This window comes from Larimichthys crocea, chromosome VII (assembly GCF_000972845.2).
Source record: "Larimichthys crocea isolate SSNF chromosome VII, L_crocea_2.0, whole genome shotgun sequence".
NCBI lineage: Eukaryota > Metazoa > Chordata > Actinopteri > Sciaenidae > Larimichthys > Larimichthys crocea.
The window spans coordinates 4,270,290-4,292,184 of record NC_040017.1 but is presented as its reverse complement, the minus strand read 5'-3'; the positions used below and the strand labels follow the sequence as shown (position 1 = coordinate 4,292,184).

The 21,895-nt window shown below is 39.4% G+C and overlaps 1 protein-coding gene across 7 annotated transcripts in view; it reads right to left on the bottom strand.

Annotated features, from left to right (window-relative positions):
* ldb2a (LIM domain binding 2a) overlaps positions 1-21,895 on the bottom strand; it is an 87,790-nt gene that overhangs the window by 19,558 nt on the left and 46,337 nt on the right. For all 7 annotated transcript variants that reach the window (XM_019258463.2, XM_019258466.2, XM_019258464.2 and 4 more), the window contains 2 exons: positions 10,152-10,324; positions 286-408 (listed from right to left, as the gene is read on the bottom strand). In XM_019258463.2, the coding sequence (XP_019114008.1) occupies positions 286-408; positions 10,152-10,324 (296 nt within the window). The remainder of the gene's footprint in view (positions 1-285; positions 409-10,151; positions 10,325-21,895) is intronic.

Sequence of the window (21,895 nt, the reverse complement as noted above, 5' to 3'; positions counted from 1 at the left end):
TTATTCATTCGACCTTGTTTTTTTTTTTCTCTCTCTCTCCTTTTCAGACAAGGGCCCTCTTTTTTTATCCTCTGTGGCCTTTGATGTCTCCAAATAAATTGGTTTGCAAAAATCCCTCAAAACGGCTTTGTTGGCGTTTAAATTTCATATGCTCATGAATAGCTTCTCAAAAGTGTCTTAGCAGAGTGCGGAGACCCTCATAGGATTCAAAAAGTGACACTTAAAAATGGGCAAATATGAAGGGTAGGGATGATGGCTGTCGCATGTTAATGATGTCACACTCACGTGCATGGCCAGGATGCTGCGGGGGATGAGCTCTCGGTACTGCCGGATGGTAAAGTGCCACGTCTTGATCCTCATCAGATCATCAAAGGCAAACTCCAGTATCAAACGACCCTCTGTACAAACCTGGACAAAGATCACATAGTTAGTGTTACTTTACATTCCTCCTCGGCCTTATATCTCTTTCAGTCATCTTTAACCGGCTGGCAGGCGGCCGTCAGCTGATTTGGGTGCAGACAAAACAGAAATCAGTGCTTATTGGCCAGGCGTGATTTTGATAAAAAACACTGGAAGGGCTTCGTCTACGATTTGGAATGTGTTCAAGGATTTTGTAGCATGGAGCGAGCTATTATGCTCCCAATATTTACTCCCCTCGCTTCCCTCATTCAGAGCATCTGTCCTTGGGCCTCTCATCCATCCAGCTATTTCTAAAATGTGAAAATAAATGTAATCTGGAGAGGGGTGTGTTTACACCAGAGACAAAAGAACTTCAGGTCAGAGAGAGTTGCCAATTAGGAGGAGAGAGAGAGAGCGAGAGAGAGAGAGAGAGAGAGAGAGAGAGAGAGAGAGAGACAGTGAGAGAGAGAGAGAGAGAGAGAGAAACAGTGAGGGGAAAAAAACATTTTTTCGCCCCTTTAGCTGAATTCAGCGCTTGCCGGGGCCCTTGCGCTTCTCCCGTATTTCGTTGCTGTGACAACCAGGGAGAGAGAGGAGAGAGAGAGAAATGGAGAGACAGACAGAGAGAAGGGGAAAAAAAATCAGCTGATTAGTTGGCATGGCAACGGCAAAGATGTAATCCCACCAGACACACTCTAATCAATGCCCCCAGCGCAGATGGTCTCCTGAGGATCAGCAAGAAAGAGGCTAGCGGCCATACTGCACCCCCACCACCACCACCACCACCAAAAACCCCCCACTCTCCTCACCCTCATTCCCCACTTCCAACCCACCCACCCACCTACCCCTGCTGATCACGTGCTCCACCACTAACTCCAACACACTCAGTCACAAAAAAAAAAAAAAGAATAAATAGAAGCTCGACTGCTCCAAAAAAAAAATGCAGAGCTGCTTCTCTCCTGTCTTGACTGAAAATGTGGATACTGTGTAATGTTCTCACTCTTTGTGCAACGGTGCGTTTCCTGAGTTATCCAACCAACTGAGATTACAACAAGTATATATAGAGAGAGTTGCTCCATAATGAAACAGTATCTTATATTTAGGAAGAAAATGGTGACAGACACTATTAAAAATGTCCGAGGACAACACTAACTTTTGAAAGACAGTAGCTGCACATTTTTACATGACTATCGCACACAGAAGACAATATGTATTTTGATTTAATGTTGCACGTTGCATTAATAGTATTAGTTGCAGTAACATCTACAGCACATCATATAAAACTTTATATCACAGTACTATATTATCACTGTGTAGCATGTGCATATTGTTCGTACTGCACATTATCTATATATACTAATATATTATATCATATATATCTATATATAGATATATATATATATATATTATATTATATATATATATAATGCTATAAACTTGACAGCATTATATACTATACATTGTAGTTATTACTGATGGTATACTTATTATATATATTTTTACATATCATAGCTGCAGTCATATGCAGTTGCATGACTGGAGTTCCTGCTTTCCTTCTCACAACCATTTGCACAGTTCTCTTATATAGTCAAGGGATTTCAATATATTTATTTATATATCTTATTTTATTTGATTTGTTTAACACAAATAGTTTTTAATCTGTATTTTTATCTCTTGACTTGTCGCTGTGCTGCTGTAACATGTGAATTTCCCCCCCAGGGGTCAATAAAGTCTTGGCTTTTCTGAAATACTGAAAGAGAAAACAACAAGTTAGAATTGATTCTTAAATAAGATATACAGCATTTTGGAAATGAAAACACCCACTCAATGACAAAATTCAGTGCTGATACAGTGGTTTTACGTGTAAACACATCTGGGATCTGCGGGGTTGGATAATGGGCTTGTCTGAGCTAGATAAGTGTGGATTAGACTAAAGCAATGTTTGGAAATAATCCTTAGTGTTTAATGGACAATGAAAATGGTCTTTTATTTGACTTTTTTTATTTGGTTTATTTCTAACAGCAGTTTGTCCAACAGCTGACCTCAGAGCTCAGAGTTAAAGAATGCAACATGATTTGGAACACCCAAACTTTAAAACATCCCAAGAACTCAAACTGTCGCTGTCCAGTGAGAGCCATGCATCTCCAAATGTGGTGCTTTTTTTTATTTTTCAAGACAAACTAATGTATTACTTTAAAAACCCATTGTACTATCTGTAAAAAGCATTGTCATAATGCTGAAAAGTTACTACAGTCACTTTTCTTAGCTCATAAGACGTTGAAAAAAGCCTTAAAACCACATAAATTAATCATTCTGGAAAAAGAAAGTACACTGAAGATTAAAAACAAGAAACCATATTTGTATATTGTAAACATACTGTTTTAATATTTGCATATTATTTCAGTTTTGACTGCAAAATTATCATCACTTCACCCCCGGGTTCTCAGCCCATGTTAAATTATAAGAAGGAATGTTGTAATTAATCCAGCAGTACTCAAATTGCTGTTGAAAGGTAAAAAAAAAAAAACTGTGACTTTGGTGTTTTTCTTTTCCTCCTTTGAAATGAAATGCATCATGGTCATTATGTGTGTGGATGAGTTTCATGCCCTATGGGGCATTGAAACATATTAAAAGACCAAATACTTCAGCATGTATGAGGAAATAAGTAATTCTTTGCATCTTTTCTGAAAGTGTACTTTTGTAGCTTTATGTTTTTTTACCCACCAAAAGTGAAATAAATTGTGAATTGTGTTTACTAGTGAGCCAGTGTCTTTTGATGCTTTCCAGGTGCTGTAGCCTACAGTGAAACAACGCTGCACTATTGATTTGTTTTTCCATAGTGCCAACTGTGTATTTAGCATAGCCTCCACTATTGCTCTTATTTCTCTCTGCAAGCTTTCTCCTTCTCTGTGACCGATAAATGAATCCGGAAAAAACAGTTAAATCAGAACCAGACTAAGAATCACTTTAATTGCCATGCGCAATAAATGTGTAGGGACTTGTCTTTGTGCGACTGTTGCAGAGATATATTAACCAGAAATGCAACCATGGCAGCAGCCCTTTTCCACAGATTCCAGTGTAGATTCAATCATACAAAGCTATTTATTTTTCCATACTGAACGAGAATTGGTTAAAAGCTAATATTTCTCACAATGGCTGTAACCAATTGTTTTCAGCTAAATAGTGTTCCCTTATGAAAACTAAAAAGGAGGAAAATCCCCTTGAATTAAAAAGTGCTCCATTAAATGGTACAGCCCTTCACAGAGAGTCCCCATTGATTTAAGAGCAGGGTCATAAATCTTCCACACAACGGGGCTGAGATCAGGGGATCTCCAGCTCAAAAGAGTAAGAAAGAATAACAGCGTCCTGCTGCTGAGACACTATTCAATACTGTACCCTAACATGACAATCAATTAACGACACAGGAGCTGAAGGTCGTTAAATCGATTATTATGAGCATTCATGGTGAATATTAATAGGACCAAAGCTGACAAAATATGCTCAATTATAATAACGCTGTCACTCAGCATGACCTTCCGTATCAGTATCTACAGTATACAGTCAAGAGCTTCACATTTCTTTGTATGGTTTAAATCCATGAATGAAGGCGTGGTACAGTAGAGTTTAGAGCTGACAGGATTACTATGTTCTAAAATACTTGTTGAAATTCCTTTAACATCCTGACAGCAATCAATAAATGAATCAATCATCATCATTTTTATTTAGCCTGAATGAAATGATTGGCTGGCCTGCTTACCTGCCCATACCTGTACGCACAAAATGTGTTTAGGGAGAGAAAGGCCTGAAGGGCGGAGGAGGGATTTTTTTGGTGCCAATGTAATGACAATGTCACATACTCTAGCTTTAATCATTTCATTACAAAAAAAGAAGACATTTAAATCACATGCGAATACTTTCTGGTTTTCTTTTTAACTGCAAGTTATTCAAAACTTCCCCTCAACACAACAACCAACTTACACATCTGGACCCATTTTAACAACTATTTAAATCAATAAAATGTGTTTTTTGTGTGCGTGGTGCAGAATATATTTTATACCCATGAATACTTTATAACTGGATTGGCTTTTCTTTTAAGATGCACGCTATTTATAGTAATTGCAGCGTCACTAGTTCGATCGCAGCATTTGTTGTGAGTCATCCCCATGTTTCTCGAAGTCTACTGTTTTTTCTGTCAATAAAGGTTTAATTGTCCAAAGGTTCAAAAAGTAATCTTAAAAAAATAATAATTGGATAAAAGTGGTGGGCATAGACTGTCATCAGGAATTAAATAAACTATCACAAAAGGGTCAATTTACAGTACCATCTGAGATATAAGCAAGGGTAAAATAATGTCAACCTTGTGTTGATGTAGAGTATTAAAAGGAATGTCAGCAGTTTTTTGCTATAGTTATAATTGTCGTGTTAAGGCACTGTTCTATAGCATTGAATGGGTTCTATGATTTTTATGTACAGTACCTTGCAGTTGAGTAATGTAAGGAGAAAGGTAACATTAAAATAATTGAATATCTACCATTATATTAAAAGTATGGAGAAGTGACAACTCAAACATAGCTAAAATCTGAAGAAACTTCTGACTACAATCCAAGTGAGGATGAGGAAAACACACACAGTTGACAACACATCCACTAGTCAATTTCTCAAAAAAAAAAAAAAAAAAAAAAATCCACTCCGGGAATTAAATTCACTTCAGCTGAGATCACCGTGTCACGAACTCGCCTTTTGCTCTTTGCTTGCCTCACAGCATGCAGAAACCCCCAACTGGGTAACGGTAACAAGGGCCGTGCCCTTAGAGCTAACACACACACACACACAAGCCAGAGAAAGCAAAGCCTGCTGGGTAGTGAATAGAGGTGCTGGGATACCGGGGGTGGATGGTAGGTTGGGGGTCTTTGGTCAAATTGGCACCCCGTGTCACCTTGTCAACACCTCGCTGGCCGCCGCACACATTGTCCGCCAGCACCTGGGTAGCACCACCCACTCTTAGCAACCTGCTAACCACGCCCATTGTTAGTCTGTAGTTGAGCAATGACTGCGACTGGTTTCACTTCATCTCTCTTCTTCTATGGTGATTTGTACAGCTATATAAAAACTACAATCTGCTTTGATAACACTGTGATGAATGGAACATAGTGTAAGATCTGACTGGCATTCGGTGGTGTCGTTGCAGATTGCAATCCCCTCGTTTCAACCTCTTTCTTCCTAGTGTAAGTGGAAAACAAGCGGAGAATGCAAAAGGCCCTATCTGGAGCCGGTGTTTAGCTTGTCTGTTCTGGGCTACTGTAAAAACATTCCATTCTATCCAACTTTAACCTTGTCGCATGGTAGGAAGAAAAGAAATAGAAAGCAATGAATTTAGTCAATAAGTTAATAAGTTTCATTATACACTAATAAAAACATAGTTATGTATCTGGACCTTACCACTACTATTAAGTGAGACAGGGCAAGAAACATGACCATCAAACTGCTGTAAACAGGGTCACAGTTTAACCAAACTATCTACCAATGGTTCCCAAAGTGGGTTATATGATGATGAGTCAACAAAGCCTTAAGTTTTGTACATTTCCATTTTATATTACACTTTCTACGATTAACATGAACTGAAATTTTATGCATTTTAATACATTTCAACAGAAGAAATATGAAAGAAACACCATATTTTTAATTTAAAAAACTGTTAAACATGCAGTTATTCTTCAACTCAGATTGGTGACATGACAGCTCATGGTTGCCAGTTTTCCGAGTAACGGTAAAGTGCTTTCTGGAACATGGCACACAGCAAGCGATGGAAAGACGCTGATACGTGTCAAAAAAAAATCTATGTGCCCTGTTTTGAAAAAAATGTTAGTATCTAACCATCCATCTAAATCTAAAGCACCTCATCCGGAGGTAAAAGCCCAAAAAGTTTTCACACCTAAAATGTTGTTAATAATGCCTCATTGCACAGGAAAAAACTGCACATGCACAAGTATGGCAGGAACAGCAGGTGAGTGTCGAGGCAGCCTGTGAACTGTGCCGCTGACAGTTATTACCGAGTAACAGGTTTTACAGCTCTCCTTAGTTTTCTCCTCCAAATTAGTTTGGATAAAAAAGAACAGTCAAATTACTGCTTACAATATGGAAGTGTAATCTCACCATCCTAGTTAAAATTTGTACTGCATGCAGTGTTTTACACGTTCAATGTTTTGGATGGTTGATTTTAATGCTGAATATAACCTGTGTTTGTCTAAATGTATAATGCCAGCACGTCATCTGGGCTCTGCTATGTTTAAGTCAATGGCAATTAGTCCCAGACGTTATAGTTCTTTCCTTGGACCTTATGCTGCTGAGGGTGATCCGCCGTCCATCTTCTTCTTGTAACGTCAAATGAACTGAAATATCTTAGCTATTAACTCGACTACAGTGTTGTTATTACAGACAGGAATGATGGCTAAGACTACAAAAATAAGACCTAAATTGCAATAAACCAGAGTTCTTCTAAATGTGGCCAAGCCAATAAACCAAATCTGAATTTGAAATTTTTTTGAAAGAGAAGGAGAGATACAGGGAGAGAGAGAGAGAGAGAGAGAGAGAGAGAGAGAGAGAGAGAGAGTTGGGAGCTGGAGATGATTTCTCTAGGGATGAAAGATGTGTGTGTGTGTGTGTGTGTGTGTGTGTGTGTGTGTGTGTGTGTGTGTGTGTGTGTGTGTGTGCGCATGTGGGTGTGTTGAGGTGCAGGGGAGGGGGTGGAGAAGAAGGAGAAGAAGAAGAAGAAGCAGAAGAAGAGGGAGGGGGATGAGAGAGAGAGCGGTGGAGTAGAGAGCGAGGGGAGAATGAGCGAGCGAGCGAGCGAGGCAGGGGGATGAGAAAGAGGAGGAGAGGAGGGGGGAGGTGGTGGTGGTGGAGGAGGAGGAGTAGGAGGGGGGGTTGTGGTGGTTGAGGAAAGCGAGGCGAGGCAGAGCTGATTGAGATTCGGGCCTCCAGAGCTGCAGGCTCGCTGCTGCTGCTGCTGGGAGCTCAGGGAGAACACGCTCAGTTATTGGAATTCTTTTTTTTCTTTTTTTTTCTTTTTTTCTTTTTCTTTTTTCTAATGAATTAATTCTTCTCATCCAATTTAGGTGAAGATGAAAAGAGAGCAGCGCTGCGAGCATCAAATTTAGCTTTTTGTTGACCGGGCCTGGGCCATTTTGTTGCTGTTCTGTACGGTTAATATCGGACACTCATAATATATTATGTTGGGGGGGTTAGGGTGGGGGGTTGTTCCTTTTAGAGAGCCTTGTTTACAAAAACCAAACAACACCAACATAAAAGGACATTGCCTGTGTGTGTGTTATCGGGGATGTTTCATAATCATTTACTGATAGGACAACACAAAGAGCCCCCACCACCTAACATCCACCACATAAATAAACCCCCATTCGAAATGTGCAGAAAAAGTGACACAACCTCATGAACCCCCACGGCACCAACAAACATGCTAAAGGTCGTGCATGTAAATATACACCAACAAAGACACTGAGGTAAACACCTGTCACACCTGCTAAGATTTGACTCTGCCAATATAAAGGTCCTGCACTACACAACTCAAACACTAACATGGAAACCATGACAACGTTTCTTCAACAATTCATATCAAAATCAAAAAAGTATGTGCAATATTACATGACTCTTGCTTGATACATGTACAACTAACTAACTTGAAGAAGAAATTGCCTGGGACCCAATATGGGAGCCAATATTGTATTATCTTATTATACTTATATACTTTATATGTCAGATCTAGATATAGCTATCAATATCAATATAGATATCACAGAGATATTTTTGAGGCAGCTTCACATGTTTTTCTGTGAAAAAAGAATAATATGTCATAACCAGAGAGAAATTATTATTTTTTATTTGCCCCTTATTACTGAAATAAACTCCTAATGTCCATTTCTTCCTGATTTTGTTTCCCTGTTATCAAGACTTTTTTCTAAAAGAGATTTAACAACAAGACTAGAAAAGGCAAATCACCGCCTCAGTGTCAATAACAATGACAGCTGATACCAAGAATTTCTTGAATCAAGTTCATTTGTATTGGAAAGTAGTAATAATAATAGTAATAATCTCCACCCACTGGCACATTTTGTTCATCTCTAAAAATAAAATGATTGTATATCTCAACAACAGGCAAAATTACTTGCTAAAATTGAGATTCTGTTGCAGTGATATTTTTTTTAATTCACTTTTTAGTCTCACAGCCTGTGGCAGGTCAGCCAAAAAGTTAATTTCAGACTCTACACACACACACACACACACACAGACACACACACACACACACAAGTGAGTGCATACTGTCAAGTACTGAAAACAAGAGGGCGTATAGCTGTTTAATGTCAGAACAATCCGGTCTGGTGCTGTAGCTCAGGGTTCATGGTACAGGAAACATGGAATCCCTTTAGCTCGCCTGCTTGGCGCTGACAAGGTATCTGGCCTCAGATTCATTTAGACAGTCAGCAGAAGACCACTAAGAGTCAGCTAGCCATCTGGATCAGACTGTGGTGAAGCAGATATTCACTCTGGCTCACAGGGGGATTCTCTCCCCAAAGACAAAAGCAGATGAGCTCAGCTTCAGTGCTTTCAGAAGACCTCTGTGTCAGGTTTGGATTATCTCACCTGCGCAATTTGTGTTTCCTGTGCTTCTTCTGTCTGTGCCTCACATGTACTGCAAACTGCACCATACTCCTGAAAGATCTTATTCATGCCCCCCTTGCATTGTCTTTGGAGCACCTGACCTGGGTGCTGTCGACATGTTTAACATAAGAAATGCCGGTGGATTTGAGGGTATAGGAGAAGGCCAGAATGTCTATAAGTAAAGGGGATGAATATGAATATGTGTGACTTTCCCCAGCACGAATCCTGAAGTCCAAACACTAGTTAGTACGAGTATTAGGTCATCGTAATACACAGTCACACCTGACTATTGTTTTAAGACAGACAAATTGTAAAGCTACACTTTAATACATAATATACTAATCTGAAGATAGTTTATTGATATTTTCACTCCCACAAAGAGCAACCTACCACCTCATTTAAGCCTGAACACATCTCCTTCACAATTCAAGTAACACTAGAGCCTCACTAATATGGAATTTGAGACTGATACCAATTTTAGAGGGGGATAATTCAAAGATTATCGATAGCTGTCTACAGCTAATATAATGAATTTCTGAGCTGGAATAAAAATAAGTAGATAATACACCAGTGTGACTATAAAAACTAAAGAACATTTTAGTTTAACATGTTAAATATCTACATACACAATACAGAGCAATTCAAGTTGACACATATAGGATAGCACATGCACCGATACCAATATATCTGCTATAGGCCAATATCAGCCAATAATATTGGCTAACTTATACTATATTGTTTGGGCTCTAGTAAAAAGTACATATAATTTACTAACTCAAAAAGTGTATTTAGTGTTACTATTTAAAGCAAAAAATTCCTTCAGAAATCAGCTATTTAAAATGTAAAGAAACTTAGCAGATAACATGTGATTTTCTAATTCTAAGGCCTGCACTTATGTGACAGCGAGGTCATCAGGTGTGACGTGATAACACTGTGACAAAATGAAACGGGGGGAAAAAAAAAGAATCAAAGGGTGTAAATGGGTTTGATCTTTAACCAGTTAAACTCCTCGCCTGGTCCATTATCATAGCTTGTGATCAATTATTCATAGAGAGAGAAGCTCAGGGGTCAGGTGTTACCTTTGTAAACATTGGCTTCCCGTGCTGGGTGACCATGGTGCACTGATCACAGTCCAGGGTGATGCAGGAGTTGTGAAAGGACTCCTTGGAGTGTTTGAGGATGTAGTGGAGCTCGGTGACCCCTCCCTCAAACACCGTGCTGAAATAACGGGGGATCAACGTCCGGCCGATCGCTGCGGGGAGACAAAGGAGAAGACAGAGCTGCTAAATATAGGAGACCACGTGAAATAAATTGAACACAGTATCACTAATACACTACATGAGGATGCTATTACTAAAGCCTATAACTACAGTAGTTACGGTCCAATTCTAAGGCTACTACTGGTATTACTGTAACTACTAATATTATATACTGTATATAACAGGCTACTGCTGCTACTGCTATGATTCAAGGCTGGCTATTGTTTAAAATTCTTTGTGATATAATCACTAAGCTCTGGTACGAGTACTGAAACAATAATTTCTTTTAGATAAACATTTTGCACAATTATTTTTATTACTGGAAGTGAGATGAGAAGACTGATACCGCTGTCATGCCATAGCTCTTAAAGCACTTTTTGTTTATATATTTTGTGTGCATATATTAATTCTGTGAATGGATTAAACATTTGAGATATGATGTGTTAGACGTGTTAAGACGTGGTGATTGGCTTATTGTTGAACATTGGACAGAGCTAAGATAGCTGTTTCCAGTGTAAGAGCACAGCTGAAAGCAGCCTGAGATCTAAGAATTTCATTGTCAACGACTATTCCAATGCAATTGTTATGCACATGACTAAATAATACTTAATAATAATGGATAATACTGTGTTAATAATCAATCTTTTTGTCTATCTTTCAGAAATGGAGATTAGGAAAATTATATTTAATGTCAAACTATTCCTTTAATTTGAGCAAAATGAATATGTTCTATATATACAAACCCTTTTTATTGAACAAAAGAGGCCAAACTTCTTAACAAAACTTCTTCTGAACAAATGTTAAATGATGCGGAAACACAAACATACAAGAGCTTAAACTGATTTAAATCTGAGTCTGATCAAAGAATAAATAAAAAATATATATATTCTAAACTATTTTAATCAGGCATTTAATAGCAGCTGTGGGGTTTTGGCAGTTTTCAATACTCTGCACACAGTGCGGTGTGTACCAATACAATGATTACAAATACTAATACTAATACCACTACTGTTACTACTAATAAAAATATGTATAACAGTCACTGTAGTGTTTAGCTGCAGAAGTTAGGGTTAGGTAAATTTCAGATATCATATAAACATCACTAAACATTGCACTGGACATTCACAAACATATTAACAAACTATTAAATGAAATTCAAGATAATAAAAATTGTGGATTAAAGAGAAGATAATCCAAAATAATAATTAAAAAACGTGATAGTGTATGTGCTAAGGAAAATATTAGCTTGATAAGGACATCTGCTGTAGATTCATTAATCAAGATAAACATTTTATTGGCTGTCAAAAGCTCCTTGGAGGAGGAAATACTGATCAGATGTTCAAATCAATGGAAGTGATCAAATATTTAAGAGCAAAGATGTTCTGCTTTTCCTACCTGACCCTTTTTTCTATCATTCCAATCATTCCAGGGACACGAGAAAAGACTGTTTAAGTCTGCCATCTATTGATTTGACTTTAACCTCTGTAGGCTACTAATTACAGCAGGAGTCTCAGCTTTTTACCTTTCTGAACTGCCTGCAAGTTTCTCTTCAAGAATATCTAATACAAAAAATCCTTGAAATATACATGGAACATGTTCATGTTCAAAAATACAGAGCATTCATTCATATTCTTCCCTTATCCAGTCTCATTAAAACGTGAAAAGCCTTCTAATGGGACTTAAAAATAAGTGCATAACAATAATCTCACACAAGTTATTTACAATATTTAGAACAGCGCTGCAAAAATCTGAATGAAGTCACTGCTACATATATGCTACTGAGCAGCAGTCATCCTGCTGATTGTGGTCAATTCATGATTCTCAGTGCAATGGAACTATTGGATTGTCCTGAAATCTACCAAAGTACCAAATAGGCTACTGGACAGCCTCTTTGCCATCCACAAAATGCTCAGATCCTTTATTCTTAGACTGAGTCTGATTTCTGCCTGAAACAAGTGTCAAATAAATCTTCTTAAAATTCAACTCTCCAATATATCTGAAGATTAAAGGTCATCTTGAAACAACTGACAATATCATGAATTTGGGCCACTCGATCTTGTTCTTCCAAGATATGACACCTCAAATAATACACTCACTTTTGAATATTCCTCATACGGGTGAACAGGAAAGAGGGGAGTATTCTCACATATTTTCCAGCATAATTTGACTCCATGACTAAGTTTAGTACGAAACTGAATTATTAAGATGGACAACTTTTGCGTTGCAAACTTTTTTTTGCAGAAGCCGAAAGAGACAATGAACAGGCTGCATGATGAAAACTGGAGGAGGAGTCAGGGAGGGAGAAAGTGTCTTCAGTGTTTTCTAGCCCTCAGGCTTCGTCTGGTTTCTATCTCCTCTGTGTTAGCTGATTTCAAGAAGAATGGATGATACAGACAGAGAGAGGCTTACATTTCCCATTACATTATAAATGCACTGTGATGGCATGCAAGATACAGATTCCTGAATACTTGGAGATATTTTTTAGTATAAAATGATGTCCTGAAATGCCTCTCACTTTTTAAAGCTTAGATTATACAAATATTAACCATTTATTTTTATTAATAGCCTACAGCTGATTAATGTGGTTAAAATAAAACTTTAATTCCACACAGGAGCTTCCTCATCAACGGTTTTGAAACCGTCTTTGACAAACAAAGCACTGTCTTTAACGGCAACGCCATCGCACAGAAACTTCAGCTCTACAGCTTAAGGGTTCTTTTGTCTCAGAGCTTCTCTTACCTCTGCAACATCGGTGAAAATCCCACTCTACCCCCCCCCCCCCCCCCACTAAGAACTTGAAATCCTGCTACATGTCTTCTATCCACCAGACCAGAGTGCAGGAAGTCCAGCTCTTCTATCATCAGAGTTGTAGGATATTGACAAGAATCAACTAGAGATGTTTCAGCGGAACAGCTGCGCTCTTATCTGCGATATAAACCGTGAAGTCCATCTCCGAAATCCTTGTGTCAAAAAAGATTTTTAAAGAAAAGGAAGGCTGCAACTACTTTACTTTTATTATGAATTAATCTGTGATTTTTTTTCATCTTTGAAATGTCAGAAAATAGTGAGAATTTCTCAATTATCAAAATTGACAATATTTTTTTTTTGCCGATGGGCTAATACATCAATTCATTTTTTTATCCCCAAAGAAAGAGTCTGGTTGTAGTCAATACTTCATTACATCACTTGTTAAGATGCATATTTAGCCATGTAGACACAGCTTTATTTCAAAATTCTGTGAGCACATGATTTACTCGGAATAAAATGCAAGATATTTTTCAATGTACAACTTAATATGTAGATCAAGAATTCTGCACAGCACCAGAGCAGCTGTGTCAAACAGATTTCACTTGGGACAAAAATTGCAGTCTCTTCTAGTAACTGCAGAGCTCAATATTGCAGTTTCTGTTACTTGTTGAGCAACTGTGCAGACCCAGTTTGCAGAATGACCCACACCATCTACAACGCCACATCTTTTCAGCACATTCCTCCTTAAAAAGTCTGTTTTTTCTAGCCTTTATTTTTTTTAGCAATCCGGTTTCTTGCTGAACACAGATACTCATTTTCAGCACCGCCCTGCTTCACACTCCTGCTCACATATATGCCTGAGAGCTGCACTGCGACCGCAGGCTTCATTCAAACATCACTGGGCAGTTCCACTCGAGCAACTTGACTTGCTCAAGGGCAGGGCCAGTAGTTACTGGAGAAGTGTTACTCATTCACTCAGATGCACAGGAATCTGAACCAGCAACTGCAAAGTTGCTGGGAATGTTTACAGTGTCTCTAAACTACACTGAACGACCATGTTTCTAGAGTAGCCCAAAACTGCTAAGGGGAGAGGGTGAGGTGAGGGGTATTCGGATGGTTGCAAATTGCAGCCTTACAACTAGATTCCACTAAATTCTACACAATGCAGCTCGAATCGAAAACACAGCACTGCATTAAAAATGTACAGTACTGTGTTGGTGGGGACAAGTAGGATTTGAGAGCGTTGTTGTTGGTATTGCATTGGCACCCCGCTGCAACATCGGGATGTCCTCATTAAAATGAATGAGCGGGCTGTGTTTTTTTTATGCTGGGCTAATGTCAGTCTGAACACTGCCTAAATCAGTGATTCTCAACCAGGGGCACGCCCATGGGAGCACTTTTGAAGTTACCAGTGGGGTACATGCATTTGTGGAGTAGCTTGGCTAATTTGAACAAATAGCTATGATTTGGTTGAAAAAATTTATTCACATATTTGTTTTTTGTTTTTTTTTTCAGAAGGATGAGTGTGATTTATGATGATGATGTTTGGTCAATTTATTGTAACAGTAACCAATGAACAATGGTTCTAACCATCTTTACACCATGGTGCTGCAACTGAGAGTGTGATAACTAGATACCATGTGAGTAAAGAAGTTCAAACTATAGCTTAGTGTCTCAAAGTGGTGGTACTACAAATGCAAACTTGACTGACCCTACTGAAAAAAGAAAAGACCAAGTCTAAACCTCTGCTATTTCAGAGTCACTGTGTGTTATCCATTTGATATAATTAAAAAATCACCAATAACATTAAAACCATTTTTAAATTGACAGATTTGGTTCATGAGGTGTCGGTAAAGGGGTACTTGAGCTTGTCATGTGGGGCTGTGAACATATGCCATGTCAAAAGACTGAGAAACACTAAGCATCCTTCAAAACACCGCAAATACACTTGTTGTGTGTTGTTGTTTTTTTTCTTTTTAACATTGCTGGTTCTTGTTAGAATCAACCCTCTAATCCCACTAAGTGTTAGTGACCTGGTCTGCCCACTGAGCTACGCCAGACTGTTAAATAACAGCAAAAACAAAACAAGCATAAATCCTGACATTGGGATTATTAAGGCGAGCATGTTGGGATTTCCTTTAGCCTCTCGTTCCTCGCCTGGTGGAACAAGTCTCTCTGTTCCTCTACATTTTGCTGCCCGTCAAATCTCCATCATTAGAACACTGATGAAAAAAAAAAAAAAAAACGGGACGACCACATTATCCAGCAGCACATGGCCTCTGATTTCAAGCAGAAATAATCCATCTCAGAGTCAACACTCTGTTGGCTAGAATTATGCTCTTTCTCCCATTCCCCCAGGGTGGGTGGGTGGCCAGGAGGAGGTATATATGTGGAGGAGAAGGTGGGAGGCAGATGAAGCTCAGGAAAAAACTTCATTTAGAAGTGAAATGTCCCCAAAAACAGTGGCTCAAGAGGCTCTTCAGGTCAGACCTGGTCGGTATTGGTAGTTTCAATCGGGAGAAAGAGAGAGAGAGAAAGAAAGAAAGAGAGGGAAATGAGGATGAGGTTGGGTGAGGGGGTGTGGGGGAGATGTAGAAGGGGGAGGCAAGGGGGGATGGAGGGTGTACCCGTGACTGGCATGTTTTTCAAATTCGATAAAGTCAGGCATGACTAAATAACACATAAAATGTTTGGCATCGTGAGCAGTGGCTGAGGGAAGAGAAGGGAGGGAGGGTGAGCTGCAGGGTCCGCTTGGTGTGGATGGCTGTGTAAATGATGCTCTCTCTCTCTCTCTCTCTCTCTCTCTCTCTCTTCCTCTGTATCCCTTGCACTGCACTCTCTCTCTCTCTCCTTTCCTCTCTCTGTATCTCGCTCCCTCCCTCGCTCAGCTTCCACCACGGTTGAAAAACAAAGTACGTCTAGGAGTGGAGCTGACTGCTAATGCGGAGGAGCTCTGAGGAGACGGGGGGGTGGAAGGGAGGGTAGAGGGGGAGGAGAAGGAAGAGGAGGTGTGTGTGTGTGTGTGTGTGTGTGTGTGTGTGTGTGTGTGCGTGTGTGCGTGTGTGTGTGTGTGTGTGTGTGTTCGGGGGTAGAGGGATTGGGACAGAAAAAATGAGCAAGGGATGAAAGAGAGAGAGAAACAGAGAGAGAGAGAGGGGGAGAGAGAGACGAAACTAGGAGGGAAGATGAAAAAATAAGGGCTTGTCAATGAGGGAGAGAAGACTCACTGAGGGGTAATAGGGGAGAGAGACAGCAAGGGAGGGTGAGACAGCAGGAGAGCGCTATAGAGAGGGAGACAGGGGAAAGGAGGTGGGAGGGGGCTGCTCAGGTGATACGCAGATCTGCTTCTTGCCCAACTCACCAAGCCATGCAGTTCTGGTTGTGTCTTCTCAACCAAAACTGTCCTAATAAAACCCAGTGTGCATAACCCGGGGTGACAGAGTGATAGATAAGCATGTAATGGTAGCCATGCTAGCAAGTTTTGGATCATTTCAAGCGCAGTAGTCTTGTCTCTCTTCAAGTATTTTCGAGGCTCCCTCACTCGGTATTTACATTGTAGGCAAACACTTGAGGCAAAACACACTGAGTTGCTAAAAGGCTGCAGGCCAACACAGGACAGGACATTTAACTGTAACTATAACACTACTAATGTGTAGGGCTGTCAACGAATATTCTAAATTGATGGCAGAAAGTTCAGAGCTCAACTCGGCAGCAGAGAGAGCGGTTTGGTCTCCAAGCAACTTCGGATTACTTCCAAATATTTCGGATTTTGGTCGGTAGACGGCAAAAATGCGGAGCCTGGAGATAAAGCTGTGTGAGTTACAGTTAGCTTCCCATTCCACCACTAGCAATATGAGGGCTCATCTTGAAAATGTGTTTAATTGTTAACTGTTATTGACATAATGCGCAAATATAGATATTTGAATGGTTCGAACCTATGTGTTTTTTTAGAGTGAATATTCCAACAGTCAGTTCGGAGCAATTTTGACAGCCCTACTAATGTGTCAGATGTTTTAATCTACTGTATTTGATACACTTTTGTCTTGTTAACTGCCTGTCTACAATGTTCTGAAATCAGCATGGATGAAAAAATGTGTATATCTTTGGGTTTTGTACTGTTGGAAGGACAGAACAAATCATTTGAAGAACTTTCAGATCTACTAAAGGGCACCTTTTGCTTCATGAATCAAATAAGAAAAAAAGAAAACCGTCAGATCAGTCTATAATGAAAATAAACCAAGGTTGTGTATTCAGATTGCTTGCTTTGTCAGCCAACAGTCCAATAATACCAAAGATATTCAATTAAGAATGATATAAAGCAGAGAAAAGCGTTTGAGGTGCTGGAACTTAAATGATTGATGGGTGCTGAATAATAAAAGTGGTGCTTCAGTGAGTGAAAGTATAGGTGCAGTTTCATACACAACTACATAACCAGTCGGAGAAGAAATATTTAAATCTACATAAAAGCTACCAAAAAAGACAAAAGTAGAACTCCACAGTGACATGAGAGCTACAGTCATTCACCACACTGCCAAAAAGACGGAACCTCATCAGCCCCATGTTGTAGCCCCATGTTGAAAACACTATCATTTATCTTTTAATGGGCAGTCAGATTAAACACTCACCAACAGCGCAGGAAACAAACAAACTTCAGATAAATAACTACAGAAGGGCAAAAAAACCTGCGCGGAGTCTAGACGAGATGAAATATATTTGTTGGCAATCGTATTTATTTTTCCTTTCTCTCTCTCTCCCTTCTCTTTCTTTCTTTTTCCTGCACCGTGCTGATTGGCCCGTCTTCAGACGCGGGGCACTCCAGAGATACAGATTAGCTGGCACTTGTTTGGGCGAACACGACAAGCAGCATATGCCGCTCAAGTAACGTGTACCCAAACATGCAATTTACAAATAATTAACGTGGTGTTAATTAGTCACATTAATTCATGCCACTTTGTTGGGATCGTTTCCCTCCGTCGGCCCCCAGGACTCCTGCCAGCAACGTCAGCCAGTGAAACGGCGAGAGCGATTTTTCTGCTCCGAAGCGAGAGCAGGGCGTCAGAAGAAAGAAGGGTCGCTGGCTGGTGTATACACGGTGGCACACGTGCACAAACACACAGAAAAAACGCAGGCAACTGCACATCTACAGACTCAAACGCACGTTTAAACATATGCAGAGGAATATGCATATATGATTCATAGACTGCCTTGTAGAAACATGAGCACACGCACACATCAGACCAACAATCACAGATGCTGGAGTATGTGAAACAGTGTGGCTCATTGATGTGTTATTAATATTTTTGGACAACAATGACACAAAGGAATTAGATAAATAAAATCCTAGAAAGTTTGGGCTGTGTGTTATCAAAGGAATTACTTGATATTAGTGCACGGTACAGTACTTGGGTTTCCATGGCGAGGCCAAAAAAAGACTTTTTTTTCCCCACAACTTACTGTCACAAAAATTATACATATCTTTTATTTAAAAACATGTCAAACCTTGACATTAAATGTGGTCCTGCATTAACAAAAGGCCTATAAATAATGTCAGGAATTCTATCAAATAATGAATAAAAACCAGGTCAACTTTTGTTGCTTTTCAATATCAAATGTTTTGGTAGATTTCAATACCACAATATTACTGCAGATGTGAGTGAATACTTGAAAAACATGAACTCAAGGGCAGGCTGTGCTGGGAAATGGTTGTAGTTTTATCATGTGTTGTATGTATTGTATGTGCTTTTATGCACTGTGTGTATATATGCACATGTTTACTTCCCTGTGATTCTCTGTGTGTGTCTATACATGCCTGCTATACATACTATACGTGTAAGTGTCTGTGATTGAGCTTGTGCTTCATAGCTATGTGTCAGTTGACATTCATGGTGCACAAAAGAGCAGTAGAGCCGCAAGTTGTGAGTTGGCTGAATCTGCGTTGTCCATTCTGACACTGGCACGCGCACACACAGACACGCACGCGCAGCATATACGTGTGCAGTAATGATGCATCTAGGGAGCACAGAGGGAGCTAGGCAAACGATATGCACACCCACATGCATGAAGAAAACTAAAGACATGTAAACATGCAGAGAGGAAACAGAACGTGAACTATGCCATCAGCTTTTCTGTCTCTCTTGTAAACAGAGCATTGATTATTTTCATAGTTTGAATGCATTTTTTTTTATTTAAACAGGCAAGATCTTTGAATGAGGTGGTGGTCTAGGGCATCTCATAGTTAAATTAAGTGATCACTAATTAATCAATCAAAATGAGCTTTAAATTTCAAGTGTCTAAATCAATTCCCTAAATTGCTGTTACAAATAGTCTAACAATGGCTGAAAGAAACAACATTAAGTAATATTTGAACCATCTATTATGATTATTATTACAGCCATGTGACTTGTCCAAGAGCCCTTAAGCAAGGCATTTCATTTCTATCAATTTGCCTGCTGTAAGTGAGGGCAGACATGCACTTCATTCAACACTTCAGAACGGCATTTAAAGGTCTACGTATGACAGGAAAGAGCAACTGCTTGAAAGTTCGTGAGTCAAAGCAGCTCCAGAATTTTCCTGCTAAACCAGTCACCAAGTATCAGTCCCACTTTCCATTAAGTAGAGAGTAAGAAAGTGGAACTATGACTGGTTGAAACAGTAATAACTATGAAAGAGAGTGTGGCGGGCTGTCACTAACACCCTCTATGTGGCAGCAAACACAAGAGGAGTTCTAATCTAAAAGAAAGTCATTACCTGGAAGTCATTACTTAAAGTTCATCATCCAATATCTGCAAAATATAGACAATCTACTGTGTTGAAGGGTAATCATTTTGTGAGCCACAGATTAAAGCTACTCCTATCCTTTGGAAACTGCTGTGATTTATGTATAATTCTGCGCTATCAATCATTTTGGAAAGAAAAGGTGTCATTTCCTTTTTGAATGGCATTATCTCGGTTTGAATTGATACTAGTCAAACCCAGACAAGTCAGACTTGTCTGCATTGTTCATTCAACATGTCTAGCTAGTTGATGACTAAACCGCATACTAGTGGAGTACAGACAAATTAAAACGCGGGGGGGGTTTAAGGCAAGAAAGTCGGGAGATACTCAGTGGGCGATTATGCAGCAAATGCAGCTCTCCGCAGTGCAGAAGAGAAAAGGATGGAAATGAGAAGGGGGGAGAGCAAGGAGAAATTGTGGATGATCCATAATGTCTGCATCCTGCAAAATATTCATCAGACAATCGCTGGCTCATTTCAGTGGCCAGGTGGAGCTCAATAGATAGAGGGAGGCACTCACAGGTTAGGGGTGTAATGCCCTTTGAGGTTTAGTGGAAAGTAGGGGGCACTAACATTTACAGGGTGAGAGGTTCAGTTCTCCTCCTGGAAAAAAAAATCAAAGCACTAATGCTTGGATTAGTCCTCGTTCTACAGAGTCAAATTTCTGTTAGGAGTGGGTAATATGTATAAAATAACAGTATATAAAATATATGAATATCCTGTAACTTTCCTCTAGATTAAAGCACCCAAAAACACCCAACATCTCCATGCTGCTTCGTCTGGCAGATGTGTTGCATTCTGTCATTGTTGAGTAATATGAACGCACATACAGGAATATTCATATATCTGACCAGAAACAATGATCAGGAGGGACTGTAGAGTTAAAGGATGACCAGGCACATCGCAATACAGCACAGTATTGCAACAAATCAAAAACACTACGGGCAACAGACTCTTTAGATTTACATAAAAAGGCTTGATATCAAAGGAAACAAATCCATAAAGTGTCATGTGGAGTCATTTTTAACCCCCTCTTTGTGTTTGTATATTGTTTCTTCTGTTAGACTATTATGATGTATTGTGTGCACATCATGTCCCATCACGTCATGTCATGCTGAAAAGCAAATACAAACAGACATTTGGGATCAGTCGCAGAATGTGCGGACTGTATTGTTTGAAGCGTATGTTTTCCCAGTGGATTATCTTGAGTTTTAACACTTCTGCTCTACATTTTTATATTTTAAGACACTCGGCTCTCTCCCCAAGTGGTTTCCAGTCCCATGTGGTTAAAATGACTGAGCGGGGATTTAGACCCTCTCTCTCTCTCTCTCTCTCTCTCCCTCTCGAGGATAATCTCTAACTTCCCAGTTACTGAACGTTTTCTGTAACCTTCTCCACCACATAACCTATAGTTAGACTAAAGCAAACAGATTATGGGACCTGAAAAACTGGGTAGATAAACAGACTCAGATAGATACTATTGATTTTTTTTTTCCAGCTACGAACCAGTGCTTGCTTAAATCTACAATATGTGTTGTAATCAATAAGATAAGCTAAAAATACTATTAAAATCAATTATTACCCCACGGTGTAAGCTACTGTTGATGATCGGTGAGAAGCATGGATGAAAATCAAGCTGACATATTGATCTGTGAGCTTAATCAATGGTTGAGAGAGAGCCTACACTACTTGGCAAACAAATGTCTGTCTTCATTGACTCATATCTCTATCTAAATACCCATCATGAGCTACCATTACTGGGTCAACGGGGAGGGGTATTAGATCATTGGCAAACTGATTAAGTTAACTGTTTGTCAAGCCTCTGACAAACAGCATTGCCTCAAAGTGCTTCACAGAGGACACGAGTGGAGATGTAAACAGCACAAAGAGGGACCACATGCTCATGATTTTTATATGAGAGGTTCAAATGTCATAAACTCTACCTTAATTACAATACTCACATGCCAATATGAACATTAACAGAGACCCTTCATTTGTTCTATTCATCCTTATTAAGTGCAAAAAAATCCCAAACTCAGGCTG